The 21796-nt window shown below is 46.4% G+C and overlaps 1 protein-coding gene across 3 annotated transcripts in view; it reads left to right on the top strand.

The window, feature by feature from the left end:
• Positions 1 to 21796, top strand: part of LOC138642334 (protein Shroom4-like) — a 1359201-nt gene that overhangs the window by 795198 nt on the left and 542207 nt on the right. For all 3 annotated transcript variants that reach the window (XM_069730433.1, XM_069730435.1, XM_069730434.1), the window contains one exon: positions 6342 to 6926. In XM_069730433.1, the coding sequence (XP_069586534.1) occupies positions 6342 to 6926 (585 nt within the window). The remainder of the gene's footprint in view (positions 1 to 6341; positions 6927 to 21796) is intronic.

Here is a 21796-nt window from a genome sequence, read left to right on the forward strand (position 1 = left end):
AAAAGCAGACTACAGAAAAAGAAATGGCTCAACACCTTTCTTCCCTTCTTCTGAGATGCATTTAACTCATTATGGGCCAGTTGTACTGTTATGATCTGGTGGCTTTGGAGCCGCATGGAACTTTCTCTGGAGTTGGTGGAAACTATACTGACCGCAAATCCTGAACTTAACACTGCAACTAGAAGTAGCCTTGGGGTGTGCCTAACAAATCCTAGACACCTCGACACAGCCGGAGGACTAAATACCCCTATAGATGGAAGTAGGAATTCTACCTTGCCTCAGAGCAGAACCCCAAAGGATAGGCAGCCCCCCACAAATATTGACTGTGAGTAGGAGAGGAAAGATACACGCAGGAAACAGGATTTAGCAAAAGAGGCCACTTCTAGCTAAATAGGAAAGGATAGGACAGAATACTAAGCGGTCAGTATTAAAACCCTTCCAAAAAATATCCACAGCAGATGATACAAAAAATTCCACCATCTAACTAAAGATGTGGGGCGTATATCTGCAACTCCTGAGAATCCAACAAGACTGAGAAAACACTGACACAATCTAAGCTGGACAAGAGAAAACAAATGAATAGCACAAAATTATTAGCACACAGCATGTGTGCCACAGAAAAGAAAACCAAACACTTATCTTTGCTGATTTAGCAGCAAGGCAGGAGGAATCAGACAGAGAACCTACTCCTCCCAGAACCATGGACAACTGGCAAGGACTAATGAATCCTGCACACCTAAATACCCCAGTCAGAACTGCAATCAGCAGAAACATCTGACCAAGACTGCCCTTCAGGGACAACTGCATTACCAGCTACAACCACCGGAGGGAGCCCAAAAGCAGAATTCACAACACCAGGAGAGGCCAGGTGTGCATCAGTGTCCTGTACCTGAAGGAGTCGGATGTGGACAGTCCTGTGCCCGGAGGTGGATGTCCTGTACCCGAAAGAGGACTAGCATGTGCAACGATTGCAAACAGGTGGATATGGTGCCCGGCTGCTATCCAGAGGATATCCTGAACTGTGTACGACTGTGTGAGTAAAGAGTCTATAAAGAGACTGGGATACAGCGATGCAGGACACCCACGAGAACTAGTCAGAGGAGGGCTGGCGTGTGTAGTGTCTGCAACATATGAGGCTGTGTGTTTGGAGATGTATAGAGACTGTGAGATGGCATGCGGTCACCCAGGGAAACTGGACAAGGGAAGTCTGGCCTGTTTAGGGACCGCAAATCTAAAGCCATGTGATATGCATTACTTTGAACTGGTGTAAATTGATCACTGAAGTAATATGCATTTATGTGAAGTGGACTTTAATGCTGTGAAGAAACACATTAAAAGAGACTTTTGTGTTTGAATTTGTGGGTCACTGCTCCTTCACTGCGTACGAAGCTGCTGCTGCTTTACATATGGTGGAGAATGCGAGGGGCAGTGTGAACTGAGGCATACCCCAAAGCGTGCTGCATAGCATTGTGCAAAGTCGGCTGGAAAGTTTTATTTTTTTTTCTCTTCTCAAGACTGTCTTGCTGTGACTCAGCGGGGCCATGAAGATTGAAGGCTTCTGGCGGTAACTCTGTGGGGTTACGAAGATTTTCTGTGGATCGGCGGGTCCACGAAGTCTGCGCAGCAGGAGCTGCAGTTCTGGCAGCAGCAGCTAGAGGCGCTGCAGTTGCAGCAGAGAATGTGTTTATGTACTGTTTTGGGCGTAAAACCTGAAAATATTGAGATAACTGCCATAGGGGTCACCAAATTAGGGATAGAGTGTAATCCCGATAGGCTCCCCCTAGACGTATTGGCAGGAGAAACTGAAAACGTTGTTTTGGGCAGGGATGTCACAGGGTCATATGGATGCCTTATATCGCCCATACGGGGTAACAAGTGTACAACCCCACAGGTATGAACAGGGGGGGAGGATATGTGAGGCTGTGGCCTCTCATACAGCTAGGGGGCGCTGTTTGTTCTCCCCAGAATGTGCATGCAGACGGATGAAGTCCATAGGTGTGCATGAAAGTCACGGATCTCCGGTCCAGGTTTTCCATGTGGCTGAAGGCCACAGGTTTGTGTGTGGTTAAAAGCCCTGCAGTAAGGGGTATGAGTATGTCAGGCCGTGCAGAACGTGTCAGGTGTCTGGCCAGGAGAGGCCAGGTGTGCGTCAAAGTCAGTCTGGTGTGTGCTGGTCAGCCGAGTGCATGGAGGCAGAGGCCAGCAGAGCCAGCACCCAGGGCAGCTGAATAGCCTGGCACCCGCAGCGTACACAGAGATGCAAGTCGTCCATGGTACTGGTCTCGGATGTGTACAGTCCTGTGCCCGGAGGTGGATGTCCTGTACCCGAAGGAGTCGGATGTGGACAGTCCTGTGCCCGGAGATGGATGTCCTGTACCCAAAAGAGGACTAGCATGTGCAACAATTGCAAACAGGTGGATATGGTGCCCGGCTGCTATCCGGAGGATATCCTGAACTGTGTACGACTGTGTGAGTAAAGAGTCTGTAAAGAGACTGGGATACAGCGATGCAGGACACCCACGAGAACTAGTCAGAGGAGGGCTGGCGTGTGTAGTGTCTGCAACATATGAGGCTGTGTGTTTGCAGACGTATAGAGACTGTGAGATGGCATGCGGTCGCCCAGGGAAACTGGACAAGGGAAGTCTGGCCTGTTTAGGGACCGCGAATCTAAAGCCATGTGATATTCATTACTTTGAACTGGTGTAAATTGATCACTGAAGTAATATGCATTTATGTGAAGTGGACTTTAATGCTGTGAAGAAACACATTAAAAGAGACTTTTGTGTTTGAATTTGTGGGTCACTGCTTCTTCACTGCGTACAAAGCTGCTGCAGCTTTACACCCCCTACAAGGTCACCTTAATATATACACTGCTCAAAAAAATAAAGGGAACACTAAAATCTCACATCCTAGATATCACTGAATTAAATATTCCAGTTGTAAATCTTTATTTGTTACATAGTGGAATGTGTTGAGAACAATAAAACCTAAAAATGATCAATGTAAATCACAACTAATATCCCATGGAGGTCAGTTGTTGGAATGATGCTCAAAATCAAAGTGGAAAATGAAGTTACAGGCTGATCCAACTTCAGTGGAAATGCCTCAAGACAAGGAAATTGTGCAAAGTGGTGTGTGGCCTCCACGTGCCTGTATGATCTCCCTGCAATGCCTGGGTATGCTCCAGATGAGGCGGCGGATGGTCTCCTAAGGGATCTCCTCCCACACCTGGACTAAAGCAACCGCCAACTCTTGAATAGTCTGTGGTGCAACGTGACGTTGGTGGATGGTGCGAGACATGATGTCTCAGATATGTTCATTCGGATTCAGGTCTGGAGAACGGGTGGGCCAGTCCATAGCTTCAATGCCTTCATCTTGCAGGAACTGCTGACACACTCCAGCCACATGAGGTCTGGCATTGTCCTGCATTACGAGGAACCCAGGGCCAACTGCACCAGCATATGGACTCACAACGGGTCTGAGGATCTCATCTCGGTACCTAATGGCTGTCAAGCTACCTCTGGCTGTGCGGCCCTCCAAAGAAATGACACCCCACACCATTACTGACCCACTGCCAAACCGGTCATGCTGAAGAATGATGCAGGCTGCAGATTGCTCTCCACGGCATCTCCAGACTCTGTCACATCTGGCACATGTGCTCAGTGTGAACCTGCTTTCATCTGTGAAGAGCACAGGGCGCCAGTGGTGAATTTGCCAATCCTGGTGTTCTGTGGCAAGTTCCAAGCATCCTGCACGATGTTGGGCTGTGAGCACAACCCCAATCTGTGGACGTCGGGTACTCAGACCATCCTCAAGGAGTCAGTTTCTAGCCGTTTGTTCAGACACATGCACATTTGTGGCCTGATGGAGGTCATTTTGCAGGGCTCTGGCAGTGCTCCTCCTGTTCCTCCTTGCACAAAGGCTGAGGTAGCGGTCCTGCTGCTGGGTTGTTGCCCTCCTACAGCCCCTTCCACATCTCCTGGTGTACTGGCCTGTCTTCTGGTAGCGCCTCTAGCCTCTGGACACTATGCTGACAGACACAGCAAACCTTCTGGCCACAGCGAAAATTCATGTGTCATCCTGGATGAGCTGCACTACCTAAACCACTTGTGTGGCTTGTAGAGTCCGTATCTTGCTATCACGAGTGTGAAAGCAGAACCAACATTCAAAAGGGACCAAAATATCAGCCAGAAAGCATTGGTCCTGAGATGTAGTCTGTGATCCCCACCTGCAGAACCACTCCTTTATCGAGTGTGTCTTAATAATTGCCAATAATTTCCATCTGTTTTCTATTCTATTTGCACAACAGCATGAGAACTTGATTGTCAATCAGTGTTGCTTCCTAAGTGGACAATTTGACTTACTTGGAGTTATATTCTGTTGTTTAAATGTTCCCTTTATTTTTCCAGCAGTGTACTTACCTTGTAATGTCTTCACATCCTGTTCAGTCCAGATGTGTCCTGATCTCAGAATTCCAAGCGGTGGAAGTTCACTGACCTCCATATTGGGACACCCAAGCAAAGGGTGTCTCAATATGGAAACTGCTGGTGTTACCAGTCTCTTGCGCGGTACCACCAGTGGAACACCATCACACCACCCACACACTGTCATGGTTTGGACAGGGATAATGCCCTGCCCTCTCAAAGCTATGCCGCCTGTTTAGTCCTGTTACCAATTTTGAACTGCATTTAGCATACTTTATTATTTGGGCCTATGTCTGTTTCCTCCTCATCCTGCCCATTGCCCAGCCACTGCTTGATGAGTCTGCTGGTACATTGACCCAGACCACTACATTCCCCTTGCACTCTACACAGCCAGAATCTGACCCTGCTGAAAGTCAGGTTCCCCTTCCGCATACTATACCACCTTACACGGGGACAAAGAGGAAGGTGCAGATGAAAGTGCAGGTTCCTTCATCAGGTGGGGGGGCATACTCGTTGGCACTGGCACAGGGCCCCTCATAGTACGCAAAAGTGTCTCTGGCAGTGGGAGGCACCACCCACCATCAAACACACCACTGTACTATGAGGGGCCCTGTGCCAGTGCCAACTAGTGCCCCCCCCCCCTGCTTGCTCAGGATCACAGCACTTGCAAAGTTGAAATACTTACCGCTCCCTGCTCCACCGCTGTGAAGTATTCCGCGTTTCCTGGGCCCACGAAAATCTTGAGCCAGCCCTACCCCCCCACAACTTTAGCCAAATGACCCCCTGTTTTCAATGCCTAACTATTATTATAAAGTCAATTAAGACTGACAAGCTTCAATAATACGAATTGATGTTTTTGGCAGTAAAATGGGCACTGTAGCTGTTTTCCTGTCCTCCACTCACTGCCGACTTTGATTCCCCATTGACTTGCATTGGGTTTCGTGTTTCAGTCGGCCCCCGACTTTTCACAATAATCGGCCGATTTCACCCGACCCGACTTTTGAGAAAGTCGGGTTTCGCGAAACCCGACTCGATCCTAAAAAAGTAAAAGTCGCTCAACTCTAATCATGTGATTAATAACTGACATGCTGAACCCTTCTAACTCTATGTAGAAACAGGAGGTCAATTTACCTTGTATGAGTCATAAATCACTGCAAAGGTCCCTGTTAGTTGGAGGGTGGAGCAACTGGGTCAGGTGGTAACGAATGGAATGATGAATGCAGGGACAGGAGACTTCCTGATTCTACAGAGAAAAGATAAGAATTATCTGGGCAGAAAACCGAAATAGTGTGTAAGGGTACCGTCACACAGTGGCATTTTGATCGCTACGACGGCACGATTTGTGACGTTCCAGCGATATATCCGTGACGTTCCAGCGATCTCTCTGTGTCTGACACGCTCCTGCGATCAGGGACCCCGCTGAGAATTGTACGTCGTAGCAGATCGTTTGAAACTTTCTTTCGTCGTCTAGTGTCCCGCTGTGGCGGCATGATCGCATGGTGTAACAAAGGTGTGCACGATATTGTATACGATGTGCGCATAGTAACCAACGGCTTCTACATCGCACATACGTCATGAAATTATCGCTCCAGCGTCGTACATTGCAAAGTGTGACAGCAGTCTACGACGCTGGAGCGATATTGTTACGACGCTGGAGCGTCACGGATCGTGCCGTCGTAGCGATCAAAATGTCACTGTGTGACGGTACCCTTAGTACACAATGCGGTATAATATGATGATTGCAATTTAATAAGCAGATTGAAACTTTGATTGGAGGAGGAGAAGTAATTACTTAAAATCTGTTAAAAATAGAAATACACTTGTTCTGTGAAAAATCCATGGAAAGATCCTGTATAAAGTTTGATTGAAAAGCTGAAAATTGCATTAAAATATGTATTATCATAATTTATCTTACAGTGACTTATGTCATTTTCCACCTGGCATCCAGCACTCTGGCTTAACAAAACAGTGCTGTGAGGAGAACAGTCATGAATGTTCTGGATGTTACAAGGCAACATCTTCATATGATCTTTCCTGTGAAAATCTCATCAGGCCTAAAGATTGTGCATTTTTTCAGGGTGGGCACTTAGAGCCATCACAAAATCGAACTTACTCCGTAAGTCATCTTGACCTTGACAAGATTGAGTTTCCTACAACCAAACTAGAAGAAAGAAATTCATCTACTCGATTAAAAAAAGAAAAGCCTCTTCGTCCACCACCTCCTAAATGGGAAAAGTACAAAGACCACCAGGCAACTAAGCAACTTGCAGAGTCTGAAATCTTTTACTGTCAAGAAAGATCTGAGTCAGAATTTAGCAGAGTTCCTAGACAACATTACCCAAGTATTCCTGTGGACAGGACATCTTCTAAGGTAGCTTGTAATGTGTCTCCTTCTTCAGTTCATGGGGTAGATCATATTAAAGAACTATCTGAGATAACCTGTTCTTCACAAAGATCTCAAGAGTCTTCACCCTCCTCTTCTCCGAACCAGAATGCTTTAGGGTAAGTTTATTTCTATATTCTTTCTATTATTTTTCACTTTGTTATATTTCAATTAGAAGATAATAGTTATTTTTGTGATACTGCTCAGGCAAAACCAGAATATCTTAATTGCCTGTAACCTTTATATTATCATAAGAGATGCCTTCACATTAGGCCTCATACAGATGTCCTATTTCCACCTACGTGTTCTAATTGTGGTTTTGAAAACGAGTCATTATAGTCTATGGGGCTGTTCCAAAATCATGAAGTCATGTCCAATTTTATTGACATCACAGATGAAAATCACTCATGCAGGTCTTTAGGTCATAGACAGTGCTTGAATAGCATCACTTGAAAATCAGATGTAAAATACTGAAGACACTCGGACAGTTTTTTCATACATAAAAAATCACTAACATCTGAATAAGGCTTCACGTACAGTCCTCCATAACATTTTTGACACTTTACCATCTGACACTAACATTAGGAATTGAACCTAGCCATATAAGACTAGAAGTTATTGGCATGTGGCTACATATTTTATTTAATGGAAAAACGTTTTGTTGAATTTTACATTCCCTAGAGTGATAAAGTTGGTGTGAATTGATTTGCAGGATTCAGTCCATCTGTTATGTTGGTAATCTGTTGCATGACGGCGTCTTCTTTTGATTAGTAGGCATGGCACAATGTCATCATTGCGGCATGGCAAACATATGACATAACACCAGTCCGGATAATCAAAAGATGCCATCAGGTAGAAGGCGATGCTCAGGGACCCTGTCCGGTGGCCACAGATTATCCACATCCTGGATCTGGTGAATCAAGTCCACCAACTCTACCTACTCTATTACAGTAGTAGGGTACCGGGAGTACTAGACATGATTATATAGTTTGAATTTTGATTTAGCTAGCTTTGATGATTTTTCCCCCAAAATTGATTAGCATCTAATGGACTCCTAGAATTGCAAGTACTGCTAAGCTTAGAACTGCTCAGAAAAGATGTGAAATAGTCTGAGGTCTGCTAGAATTGTATGGAACCCTTTTCAAGCTATTTAATGCAAACAAGGCGTTAGTAATGTCCATGTGACCGCCAGAATGAGGGTCTCATAGGCTTGAATTGAGAGCTTGAAACAATTAGCTCTGACCTCTGCAGTCACAAGTTGATGGAGTGGGACTGGAGTGGTTCCAGGAAGAGCTGAAGACTGTGGCTGCTAAGTAGTGATGAGCAAATATACTCATTACTCAAGATTTCCTGAGCACGCTCGGGTGTCCTCCGAGTATTTGTAAGTGCTCAGAGATTTAGTTTTCCTTTCAGCAGCTGAATGATTTACATCTGTTAGCCAGCTTGATTACATGTGGGGATTCCCTAGCAACCAGGCGACCCCCACATGTACTTATGCTAGGTAGTAGCTGTAAATCATTCAGCTGCAGCGATGAAAACTAAATCTCAGAGCACTTACAAATACTCAGAGGACACCCGAGCATGCTCTGGAAATCTCGAGTAACGAGTATATTCGCTCATCACTACTGCTAGGTCTATTACTTGGACAAGACATTCCTACGAAATATGTAGGAGAGAGCATTTATGCAAGAAAGAACCGCATGAAAAAAAAGCATAAAAAATCCTGATTTGATGGATTTTGTTCATTCTCCTCTCAAAAATCAGAATATAAAATAAAATATAAAATAAAATAAAAACTATGTGCAAAAAAGTCAACTTGTCCCACAAAAAGCAAGCCCTCATATGACTTGGCAGAAATGTAGGAAAATTATAGCTCTCAAATATGGCAATGAAAAAAAATGTGTGTTTGCAATACAAAGCATTTTAGTGTGCGACATCAGCTATGCATAAAAAAACACATGAATCTGGTACTGCTGTCATCACACCGACCCGAAGAATAAAGTCACCTAATCGCTTATACCGCAAGAGGAATGACGTAAAAACTAAATAAAATCAATTCTTCACCTGCTGTTGATTTGTTCACTCTGATTCCCAAAGATCATAGTATAACAGGCTGGGTGGCGGAAGCACTGTGCCGTGGCCCAAGGAAAGCATGGAGGGATGTAACTAGGTACATCACCAAGTTCAATCTAGGATACACGGCGGCGATCCGAGAAGAGACAAAGGAGGTGGAACCAGGTGCTACACTAGGATAGACCTAGGGAGGATGGCAGCTGACCCCCAAGGTACTGGAGGCAGGGATGGCTGACTGGATAAGTCCAGAGAGGCTCGGCTGCAGCTATAGCTGGCACAACTGAAACAAGGACTTGTACTGGCGGACACAGCAGGTATCTTCATAGACAGGTGCCGGCAAGCATGGCTGATGGACAGGCTGGCAGGCACAGCTGGAAAGCAGGACAGGTATACAGGATACACGTAATGGAACCTGGGAGCTATTAAGTGTGTTAGACATACAAACAATGTTGCTCAGGCACCTCCATGCTGGAGGAGGTGCCTTAAATACTAGCAGTCCTCTAGCTATTGGCTGGGGACATTTTAGAGAAGCCCACATGGCCCTTTTCAGAGGGGGTAAGGCTGCCGTCACACTAGCAGTATTTGGTCAGTATTTTACATCAGGAGTGGAACAAAAAGAGGAAAAGTATAATAGAGACATATGCACAACTTCTGCATTTGTCACCCACTCCTGGTTTTGGCTTACAAATACTGATGTAAAATACTGACCAAATACTGCTAGTGTGACGGCAGCCTAAGTGTGCTTGTGCACCCTAAGCACAGTGCACCAAGCCAGACGGAAGATACAGAATGGGACGGGGGCTGTGGTTGTCAGTAAACTGGCATCTCTGATGGGGATGGGAACAGAAGGCACAGACGCTGATGCTACACAAAGTAAGGCATGGCTCACATTTATCCAGCACTCGGCACTGAGCGCTTACATCGGGATTTCCATGTAAATCTCTGAAATATGACATTTAGATGGAATTCCCTGCAGAAGCTTCCCTATAATTAGGCAGATGGAGATACTGTACACTCTGTTTGTCCTATGAACTGGCGGTGTCTGTCTTTTTAGGCATGCATAAAAGAGCAGTTGACCACAGTTTTCTGCACCTCTGAGAAGGACACTGCTGAACAGAGAACAGATGGAGTCCAGAGTAACTCTGCTGCCTCATTATAGTGACTGGATGCCTTGAGGGCTTAATCTGTCACGTAATTTGGAGATTTAGATGGAAACCCTGATGTAAGTGCTCAACATAGAGTGCAAGTTAAACGTGATCTGAAAAGTTATGTAAAATTTTCCAATAAATGCTTCAACTCAATCCACAAAAAGGAAGTCCCATCTCTGGTCCGTCATCAATCAATGGAAACATAGGAGGCTGGTGACACACTGACTCTGGAGAAGTGCTATGGCTCCTCATCCCAAAAGAAATTCAGCAAATTATGCACTCCCAAATCCAAATGTTCCCTCCCTTCTGAGCCCCACAGTGTACTTAAACCAAATTTAGCATTCACATGTTTGGCATTTTTGTAGTGATGAGAGCCCGCTTAATTTACAGGGTCCATGATTACAGAAGCACAAGGTAGGCACAATTTTTGGGTACTACAATGTACTGGGCACTATAAGCACTACACTACATTGTACTAGCACTACAACATACTAGGCAGTACAAGGTACTGGATGTCATGGATGTGGTTTGTGGAACCACTGTGCTATGGACCGTGGAGAGCCTAAAGGGGCGTGACTAAGTGAACAATTGACTGTTCACTAGAGTCTCTGATGGTGAGGTGTTATGATCCGGTGGTTTGGACAAATAATGGACCTGATAGTTACTGATAATATAGGACGAGCTCTGGGACGTGGGAACTCTGCTGACCTCAATCCCTAAAGCTATCAACAACACTAGAAATAGCCGTGGATTGCGCCTAACGCTCCCTATGCAACTTGGCACAGCCTAAGAAACTAGCTAGCCCTGAAGATAGAAAAATAAAGCCTACCTTGCCTGAGAGAAATTCCCCAAAGGAAAAGGCAGCCCCCAACATATAATGACTGTGAGTAAAGACGAAAATACAAACACAGAGATGAAATAGATTAAGCAAAGTGAGGCCCGACTAACTGAACAGACCGAGGATAGAAAAGGTTACTTTGCGGTCAGCACAAAAACCTACAAAAGACCACGCAGAGAGTGCAGGGAAAAATACCTTCCGCACCGACTCACGGTGCGGGAGGCGCCCCTCTGCGTCCCAGAGCTTCCAGCAAGCAAGGCAATATTGACAAAAGCAAGCTGGACAGAAAAAATAGCAAACAAGCAAAATAGCACAGAGGAACTTAGCTTCTGCTGGAGCAACAGGAACTCAGAACGATCCAGGAGCGAACTGGAGCCATAGTACAACATTGACAGCTGGCATGGGGCAAAGATCTAAGTGGAGTTAGATAGAGCAGCCCACTAATGAATTAGCCTCGTCACCTGTGGAAGGAAACTCAGAAACACACACAGGCACCAGAGAAAGTCCATGGACAGAACCAGCCAAAGTACCATTCATGACCACAGGAGGGAGCCTGACAACAGAATTCACAACAGCACCCCCCCTTAAGGAGGGGTCACCGAACCCTCACGAGAGCCCCCAGGCCGACCATGATGAGCCAAACGAAAGGCACGAACCAGATCGGCCGCATGAACATAAGAGGCAAAAACCCAGGAATTATCCTCCTGAGCATAACCCTTCCACTTGACCAAGTACTGGAGTTTCCGTCTCGAAATACGAGAATCCAAAATCTTCTCCACCACATACTCCAACTCCCCCTCAACCAACACTGGAGCAGGAGGGTCAATGGATGGAACCACAGGCGCCACGTATCTCCGCAATAACGACCTATGGAACACATTATGGATGGCAAAAGAATCTGGAAGGGCCAAACGAAATGACACAGGATTGATAACCTCAGAAATTTTATACGGACCAATGAAATGAGGCTTAAACTTAGGAGAGGAAACCTTCATAGGAACTTAACGAGACGACAACCAAACTAAATCCCCAACACGATGTCGGGGACCCACACAGCGCCGGCGGTTAGCGAAACATTGAGCCTTCTCCTGGGACAATGTCAAATTGTCCACCACGAGTCCAAATCTGCTGCAACCTATCCACCACAGTATCTACACCAGGACAGTCCGAAGACTCAACCTGCCCTGAAGAGAAACGAGGATGGAAACCAGAATTGCAGAAAAATGGCGAAACCAAAGTAGCCGAGCTGGCCCGATTATTAAGGGCAAACTCAGCCAACGGCAAAAAGGACACCCAATCATCCTGATCAGCAGAAACAAAGCATCTCAGATATGTTTCCAACGTCTGATTAGTTCGTTCGGTTTGGCCATTTGTCTGAGGATGGAAAGCCGAGGAAAAAGACAAATCAATGCCCATCCTAGCACAAAAGGATCGCCAAAACCTCGAAACAAACTGGGAACCTCTGTCTGAAACGATGTTCTCCGGGATGCCATGTAAACAAACCACATGCTGGAAAAACAATGGCACCAAATCAGAGGAGGAAGGCAATTTAGACAAGGGTACTAAATGGACCATCCTAGAAAAGCGATCACAAACCACCCAAATGACTGACATCTTTTGAGAGACGAGGAGATCCGAAATAAAATCCATAGAAATATGCGTCCAGGGCCTCTTCGGGACCGGCAAGGGCAAAAGCAACCCACTAGCACGAGAACAGCAGGGCTTAGCCCGAGCACAAGTCCCACAGGACTGCACAAAAGACCGCACATCCCATGACAAAGACGGCCACCAAAAGGATCTAGCCACCAAATCTCTGGTACCAAAGATTCCAGAATGCCCAGCCAACACCGAACAATGAAGCTCAGAGATAACTCTACTAGTCCATTTATCAGGGACAAACAGTTTCTCTGCTGGGCAACGGTCAGGTCTATCAGCCTGAAATATTTGCAGCACCCACCGCAAATCAGGGGAGATGGCAGACAAAATTATCCCCTTTTTTAGAATACCTGCCAGCTCAGAAACACCCGGAGAGTCAGGCACAAAACTCCTCGACAGGGCATCAGCCTTCACATTCTTAGAGCCCGGAAGGTACGAAACCACAAAATCAAAACGGGAGAAAAACAACGCCCATCGAGCCTGTCTCGGATTCAACCGTTTGGCAGACTCAAGATAAGTCAAATTTTTGTGATCTGTCAAGACCACCACGCGATGCTTGGCTCCTTCAAGTCAATGACGCCACTCCTCGAATGCCCACTTCATGGCCAACAATTCTCGATTACCAACATCATAATTGCGCTCAGCAGGCGAAAACTTTCTAGAAAAGAAAGCACATGGCTTCATTCCCGAGCCATCAGAACTTTTTTGCGACAAAACAGCCCCTGCCCCAATCTCAGAGGCATCAACCTCAACCTGAAACGGGAGCGAAACATCTGGCTGGCACAACACAGGGGCAGAAGAAAAACGATGCTTCAATTCCTGAAAAGCATCCATGGCCGCAGAAGACCAATTGACCACATCAGCACCCTTCTTGGTCAAATCAGTCAACGGTTTAGCAACACTAGAAAAATTAGCGATGAAGCACCGATAAAAATTAGCAAAGCCCAGGAACTTCTGCAGACTCTTCACAGATGTCGGCTGAGTCCAATCATGAATGGCCTGGACTTTAACAGGGTCCATCTCGACAGTAGAATGTGAAAAAATGAACCCCAAAAATGAAACCTTCTGAACTCCAAAGAGACACTTTGACCCCTTCACAAACAAGGAATTAGCACGAAGGACCTGGAACACCATTCTGACCTGCTTCACATGAGACTCCCAATCATCCGAAAAGAAAAAAATATCATCCAAATACACAATCAGGAATTTATGCAGGTACTCTCGGAAGATGTCATGCATAAAAAGACTGAAATACTGATGGAGCATTGGAAAGCCCGAATGGCATCACCAGGTACTCAAAATGGCCCTCGGGCGTATTAAATGCTGTTTTCCATTCATCGCCCAGTCCAATACTGGATTATGGACCTGTAGCCATGGTAACCCTAAAACGACCACATCATGCAGATTATGTAACACCAAAAAACGGATATCCTCCTGATGTGCAGGAGCCATGCACATGGTCAATTGGGTCCAGTACTGAGGCTTATTCTTGACCAAAGGCGTAGCATCAATTCCTCAAAATGGAATAGGATGCTGCAAGGGTTCCAAGAAAAAACCACAGCGCCTAGCATACTCCAAGTCCATCAAATTCAGGGCAGCACCTGAATCCACAAATGCTATAACAGAGTAGGAAGACAAAGAGCAAATCAGAGTAACGGACAATAGAAATTTTGACTGTACCGTACCAATGGTGGCAGACCTAGCGAACCGCTTAGTGCGCTTAGGACAATCGGAAATAGCATGAGTGGAGTCACCACAGTAAAAACACAGCCCATTCTGACGTCTGTGTTCCTGCCGTTCAGCTCTGGTCAAAGTCCTATCACACTGCATAGGCTCAGGCCCATGCTCAGACAGTACCGCCAAATGGTGCACAGCTTTACGCTCACGCAAGCGCCGATCGATCTGAATAGGCAAAGACATAGACTCATTCAGACCAGCAGGCATGGGAAATCCCACCATGACATCTTTAAGGGCTTCAGAGAGACCCTTTCTGAATATTACTGTCAGGGCACATTCATTCCACTGAGTGAGCACAGACCACTTTCTAAACTTCTGACAATATATCTCTGCTTCATCCTGACCCTGACATAGAGCCAGCAAGATTTTCTCTGCCTGATCCACTGAATTAGGTTCGTCATAAAGCAATCCGAGCGCCAGAAAAAACGCATCTATATCACGTAATGCCGGATCTCCTGGCGCAAGGAAAATGCCCAGTCTTGAGGGTCGCCACGTAACAAAGAAATAATGATCCTTACTTGTTGAGCAGGTTTACCTGAGGAGTGAGGTTTCAAGGCGAGAAACAATTTACAATTATTTTTGAAATTCAAAAACTTAGCTCTATCACCAAAAAACAAATCAGGAATAGGAATCCTAGGCTCTAACATCGGATTCTGAACCACAGAATCTTGAATTTTTTGCACACTTATAGTGAGATTATCCATCAAAGAAGACAGACCTTGAATGTCCATGTCTACACCTGTGTTCTGAACCACCCAGAGGCAAAGGGGAAAAGTGAGACAGAACACGCTGCAAAGAAAAAAAAATGGTCTCAGAGCTTCACCTATCCCTCTATGCAGCTGGCAGAGTTTGTATTAGAATGCAGCAGACAGTGTTTGTATTAGAGTGCAGCAGGCAAGGTGAGCATTAGAGTGCAGTAGGCAGGGTCTGCATTAGAGTGCAGCAGGAAGGGTCTACAGTTGAGTGCAGGGAAAGCACGTGTGCCTTCCCTTAGGACATGGCTAGAGGACCTGCTGGAAGCATGCAGAGCATGAGGAAGGAAAGAACTGTGTGCAGGATGGGTAAGTGAAGACACGCCGGAGGCTATGCCTGTCAGAACAGGGATCAAGTGTGGTGTTAACAGTACCCCCCTTTACGTCCCCTCCTCTTCAAGCCATCTAGGTAGCTCTGGAGAGGAATCAGAGTACGAATATTCTCCTTAGGCCCCAGGATCTTTCTTCGGGTCCAAATCCCCTCCAGTCAATGAGGAAGAAGGTCTTGCCTATCACCTTTATGATCAAGATGTTCTCCACTTCAAAAACCTCATCCGTGGCTGTTGACATGGGTGTGGTACTGGGATCCTTGAAGTAGGGACTCAGGATGACCGGCTTTAGTAGAGATATATGGAAGGAATTTGGAATCCGTAAAGGAGGCAGCTTCAGTTTATAGGAGACCTCGCTGATCTGCTTCAATACCTCGAAAGGCCTTATAAAACGAGGACCCAACTTGTAAGAAGGAACCTTCAGCCTGACATACCTGGAGAAAAGCCATACATACAGGATGAAAGCATGGAGGATCCAGATGCTTTTTGTCTCCATGTTTCTTCATACGGTGTACATAAAATAATCTCCAAGAAAACTGCTCACCTGATGATGTGAGACACATGCTCAAAATATCGGCTGCTGCAGATCCACGGGACGGTTACCCGTCAAATTTAGTGCAGACAAATCTATATGAATTATCTGTTACTTTTGAACTTCACTACCATGTGTCATGTGAATGGTTGGTGCCCTGTTTCAGTTATGCATGTACTTAAGGAATGTAAGTGTATTGTTTCTCTATGTTCTGTGTGGCATTTCCTGAAGAAGGGGTCACTAAGACTCTGAAACGCGTTGAATAAACCACCATTGCTACCTCTTCAAGCTTGGAAATTGTATTGTCGCGGCAGCGCAGAAGATATCCACACACCTCATGTACACTGTATCATATGGCCGGTAACCGTCCCGTGGATCTGCAGCAGCCGACATTTTGAGCATGTGTCTCACATCATCAGGTGAGCAGTTTTCTTGGAGATTACTTTATCAAATCTGTGGCATAAGACCTTATTTGCGCTTTCTTCCTGTTTCTTGAAATGCCGGTCTCTTCATATGGGCAGAGGATGCTTCTAAAGTGGCTTTGGTGTCCTCCCACAACTTCACAAAATCCTTGGAGAAGACATCTGCCGCAGGGACATCAGAAGGAACTGTCACTGGGAGGGGAACCTCGGATTGCCGACCATGCACAATATAGAACTGAGATTCTCCCGAAGCTTCACCAATGTGATTGTTATACGAGAACTCAGCCCAGGAAATCAATTTCACCCAATCATAATGGTGGGCATTGACAAAGTGTTGGAGGTAATTTCCCAGGACCTGGTTGACATGCTCCATTTGCCCATTGGATTGGGGATGATAGGCCGATGAGAAATCCATGACGATATCCAGATGTTTGCAGAGAGCTTGCCAGAATCTGGAAGTGAACTGCGAACCTCGATCAGACAGAATGTGATGAGGAAATCCGTGCAGGCGGAAAATATGTTTCATGAAGCTGTCAGCCAGTTCAAGAACGGACGGAAGAGCAGAAAACGGGGTAAATCACGTCATTTTGGAGAAGCAATCCTCGACTACCCAGATGATCTTGCAACCCTCGGATACTGGCAAATCCATAATGAAGTCCATAGCTATGTGCTGCCATGGGCCAGATGGTACGGGTAATGGCAGGAGAGAAATGGCAGGAAGTCGTCTAGGGACTTTATTGCAGGCACAAGTTGAACAGGCAGCCATGTAAGTGTGGAGTGCCCCCGTAGGGCTAGGGGTACTCGGAGCCGGGCCCTTCGGTTCTCAAGGGGGATGTCACGGTAGCTGACCCAGTCCGTGGCCCTCGGGAGGTTCGTTGTAAATTGGGGGGAAGGTCTTTAGGGTGACTGACGCTGCTTAGGAATCCGCTGGGGTAATGTTATGGCAGCTAGATGGTATACCTTCCCACAGGTGAAGTATGTCCCCAGGGCTTCCCCGAGGTGTAGATAGTGGATGGTGTGAGGCGCAGTGAAGAACGAGGACACAAGGTTGCAGTCTCTTTACCTTTTTACTGAAGGCTTCAGCATGCACAGTACAGAGCACCAGATCACAGGGTAGGCAGAGTTCTGTCGGTCTGAAGGCAATTCCAGAGTCCCCTTATCCAGGTGGAAATCAGTAGCCTTCCTCTAGCGCCTGTGTGTTGTACTCCCTTCCTGCTGAGCTTCTCGGTAAGGTCCTCACAACTATTTTAGATGTTATGTCTCTCTCTCTGTCCCCCAGATGGATAGGACAAACCCGTATGACTTGTGGCCTAGGGCTTTACAGGGACTCTAGCACACCCCGACTCCCACAAGTTGCCACCGTGCCTCCTGGGCATAGGTGCAGATCAGCAATGTGCAATTAACTGTCCTGCCGGTCTCTGGAGCAAGGCATGGAGATGATTGCTCCCTCGGTGTTCCGGCCACCAGATTCTGCGCCTCAGAAGGAGACAGCCTGTTGCAGGGCAGAACTCCTTCTGGTTTCCTCTCCTTTTGCTATGACTTCATATCTCACCCTCTACAATACAATTCTCTTTCGTGTCCTTCCTTAGGATGCTGCCGCACGCCGGGCCAACGCAGCTCCGTGGCTTTCTGTCTAGGCCTCTGACAGGATCCCACTCATGTCAGGGACCCACTACCTGAGCGGAGCTCTGATAGCAGATAACTGGGTGAAGCGCAGCCAGATTCTGCCTAACTTCCTATCCAGACCGCCAGTTTTACCTAATTGTGAGGAGTGCCCTACTAAATAGGAGCATAGCTCGCCATGGTGGGCTGGAGTGTGAAGTGTGCTGAATGGTTTGTGATACCTGGTAAAGTGATCTCCTTTATTGCCTTCAGACGTAACATCACTCCCCCTGGTGGAAGAATGACATTACTGCAGCGACCAGGACCCGGGGGCGCTGCATAAGCATAGATTTCTCTCCTGATGGATGGCCACCAGTAGTGGCAAGAAATTAACTATAGAGTCTTTCTTTGTCCCGCGTGACCAGCCACCTTGGATGAGTGGTCCCAAGACAAATCTCACTCTTTCTCAGATTCAGCCACAAGCATCTTCCCTCGAGGAATTCATGGCATAATGACTGTCCTCTGTGGCAGATATGAAGCACCCACCGATGTCAGAGGTGCCCAAGCAGCGCAAGAAAGGCAGCGGTGGTGGTAGCGGTCGCTCTAGGAGCTGGACTACTGACAGCAGAGTGGAATGAGGGCGGCAGCATTCGGGGGCCCCAATGTCATGTGCTGAATCCCCTCCTCTGGAATCGGTACTCCACTGAACAGCTTCATGTGGTGAGTGTTTAATGATCACCTAATAGCTGAATTTTCCCCTCTGTGCTTTGTTTTAGGTTAAAAAGTCAGCAAAAACGAAGCACAAGCAGTGTGCTTTATGCACAGTACCCCTACCAGACAGCTATGTAAAGAGGCTTTGTCAAGCTTGTATATGCCAGACCCTGGAGGAAGACACTCCCTTTTGTACATCAGATTTGAGGGCTGTCATTAGAGAAGAGATTAAGAGTTCCCTTAAAGGGAGACACCATGAGAGGGCTAGTATGGGAAGACTGAGCTCAGGATCTAGTTCATCTATATTGGAGCAGCAGGTTGAGCACTCAGAATCCTCATTATTATCATCCTTGGACGAAGAGGGTAGACCATGTTTCCCAGTAAAAAATATGGACATATTAGTAAAAGCAGTACGCACCACCATGGGGGTCGCAGATAATAAAGAGCCCAACTCAGCCCAGGACTTCATGATTGTGCCAAAGAAATCGCAAACCATTTCCAGTGAATGACACAATTAAACATCTCATTAAGGCTGCTTTCACACATCAGGTTTTTGGTTTCAGGCACAATCCGGCAGTTTCAGGCACAATCTGGATCAGCTTTTTTCTGATGCCTGATCCGTTTTTTCCCCATAGAGTTGTATTACTGCCGGATTGTGCCTGAAGGACATGCGTTTCTCTCTCTCTCTCTCTCTCTCTCTCCCTCTCCCTCTCCCTCTCCCTCTCCCTCCCTCTCCCTCTCCCTGTCCCTCTCCCTCCCTCTCTCTCTCTCTCTCTCTCATACATAGAGCCGGATCCAGCTAAAAAACGGATCTGGTGCATCAGTTTGCATCCGTTTTTTCACTATTTACACCTTAGCAAATTTGCCGGATTGTGCCTGAAACCAAAAACCTGATGTGTGAAAGCAGCCTAAGCGGGAATGGGATAAGCAGGGTTTTCTGCCATATGCCGCAAAAAGAAGATACCCATTTGATGATCAGGTACAGGCTGAAAGGGTAAAAATCCTTAAAGTGGATGCAGCTGTGACTTCCACATCAAAGTCAGCTGCACTACCCCTAGAGGACGTGGGCCTTCTTAAGGATCCATCCGATAGGAAGGCGGATATGTTCTTAAAACGGGTTTGGTAGTCGTCGGACGGAGCCTTCAAACCGGCAATTGCAAGCACCTGCACTGCCAGATCCATTATCGTTTGGGTGGATCAACTGGAGGAGCAGTTATGGTCCAAAGTCCTTAGAGATAAACTATTGCATTCCCTCTCTCAGATGCGTGAAGGAGCAGCTTACCTAGCGGATGCATAGGTGAATACTCTAAAATTAGTCTCTAGGTCTGCAGGCTTCTCAAACGCTGCCCGGTGTGCACTCTGGCTTAAAACTGGAAGGGAGATGCTCAGGCTAGGGCAAATTTATGTGCCATTCCATGCCGGGGTGAGTACTTATTTGGCCCAATGCTTGACGATAATCTTTCAAAGGCAGCGGATAGGAAAAAAGGATTCCCTAAATTATTTAAACCTGCTTTCAGGAACACCTTCAGAAAGCGGATGTCCTACCGGAAGAGATACTCAGACCGGGATTGGGAACTGGCGGAGCTAAAAAAGAGAGGTGCTTACTTTGGTGGGGCCTCAACATTAGTGATGAGCGAATATACTCCTTACTTGAGATTTCTCGAGCATGCTCGGGGGTCCTCCGGGTATTTTTTAGTGCTCGGAGTTTTAGTTTTTAGCGCTGCAGCTGAATGATTTACTTCTGTTAGCCAGCATAAGTATATGTGGGGGTTGCCTTGTTGCTAGGGCATCCCCACATGTACTTATGCTAGCCAAGAGATGTAAATTATTCAGCTGCGGCGCTAAAAACTAAAACTAAACTAAAAAATACTCGGAGGACCCTCAAGCATGCTTGAGAAATCTCATGTAACGAGTATATTTGCTCATCACTACTCAACAGCCAAACGTAGACGCAACTATCGTTAGGGCTGTCCTCCCGGTGGGAGGTAGATTAAGTCATTTTTATGACCAATGGGCTGAAATAACATCCAGTATCTGGATCCTGGGAATTATTTCATCTGGGCTGAAACTGGAATTTCAGAGAATCCTTCCCAACTTCGTGCTAACAACTTTTAATGCCCCGGACCAGCAACAAGCCCTAGAAATAGAAATTCTGCAGTTGAGGGAAAAGAAAGTTCTGGTAGAAGTCCCTAAAGGCCAGGAAGGGAAAGGATTTTATTCTCCCTTATTTCTAGTTTCCAAGCCTGATGGTTCCTTTAGAACCATTATAAACTTGTGGAAACTGAATAAATTACTGCAGTATCATACCTTTAAAATGGAATCTATAAGGTCTGCAACTAAACTTCTATTTCCCAGGTGTTACATGACAGTTCTCGATCTAAAAGATGCTTACTACCACCTGCCTATTTACCAAGATCTAGGCGGTACGACTAGACGACCAGGTCTGACATTTTCAATTTGTGCCACGGGTATGTACTAAAGTAATTGCAGAGGTAATGGCCCATCTGAGAGAACGGGATACCCTGCTTATACCCTACTTGGATGATTTCCTAACAGTGGCAGGGTCGGTCATCCAATCTTGGGCCCGCCTAAATTGTATAATATAATCCTTGCAGGATCTTGGCTGGTTAGTCAATTTAAAGAAGTCAAGGCTAGATTCCTAAACTTGTCAGACATTCCTCGGCATCCTTCCAGACTCAGAGACCCAACAATGTTTTCTGCCTGAGGACAAACAACTGAACATCATTCGCAGGGTCAGGGCAGTAAGAAACAACTCAAGTCTGACGTTAAGAGATGCTATATATCTGCTGGGTTCCTTGACGTCTTGCATACCAGTCTTTCAGTGGGCTCAGTTCCACACCCGCATGTTACAGACCGAGGTACTCACAGGGTACAGAACACTTCAGGGCCACCTGGGAGGAAAATTGCGATTGTCAACCATCACACTCGACAATCTGGTCTGGTGGTTGGACCTGCAGTACTTGTCAAAGGGGGTGCCATGGAGAATAAAACCAGACATCATAGTCACGACCAATGCCAGCCCCGTGGGGTGGGGAGCCCACATGAGAGACATGCTAGCCCAGGGGAAGTGGTGAGCCATGGAAACTCAAAACTCTTCAAACTTAAAAGAGCTTGCAGCAGTGAAATACGCACTTCTTCAATTCCTACCATCTCTGCGGGGTTCACACG

The sequence above is a fragment of the Ranitomeya imitator genome, chromosome 6 (genome assembly GCF_032444005.1).
Source record: "Ranitomeya imitator isolate aRanImi1 chromosome 6, aRanImi1.pri, whole genome shotgun sequence".
Classification (NCBI taxonomy): Eukaryota; Metazoa; Chordata; class Amphibia; order Anura; family Dendrobatidae; genus Ranitomeya; species Ranitomeya imitator.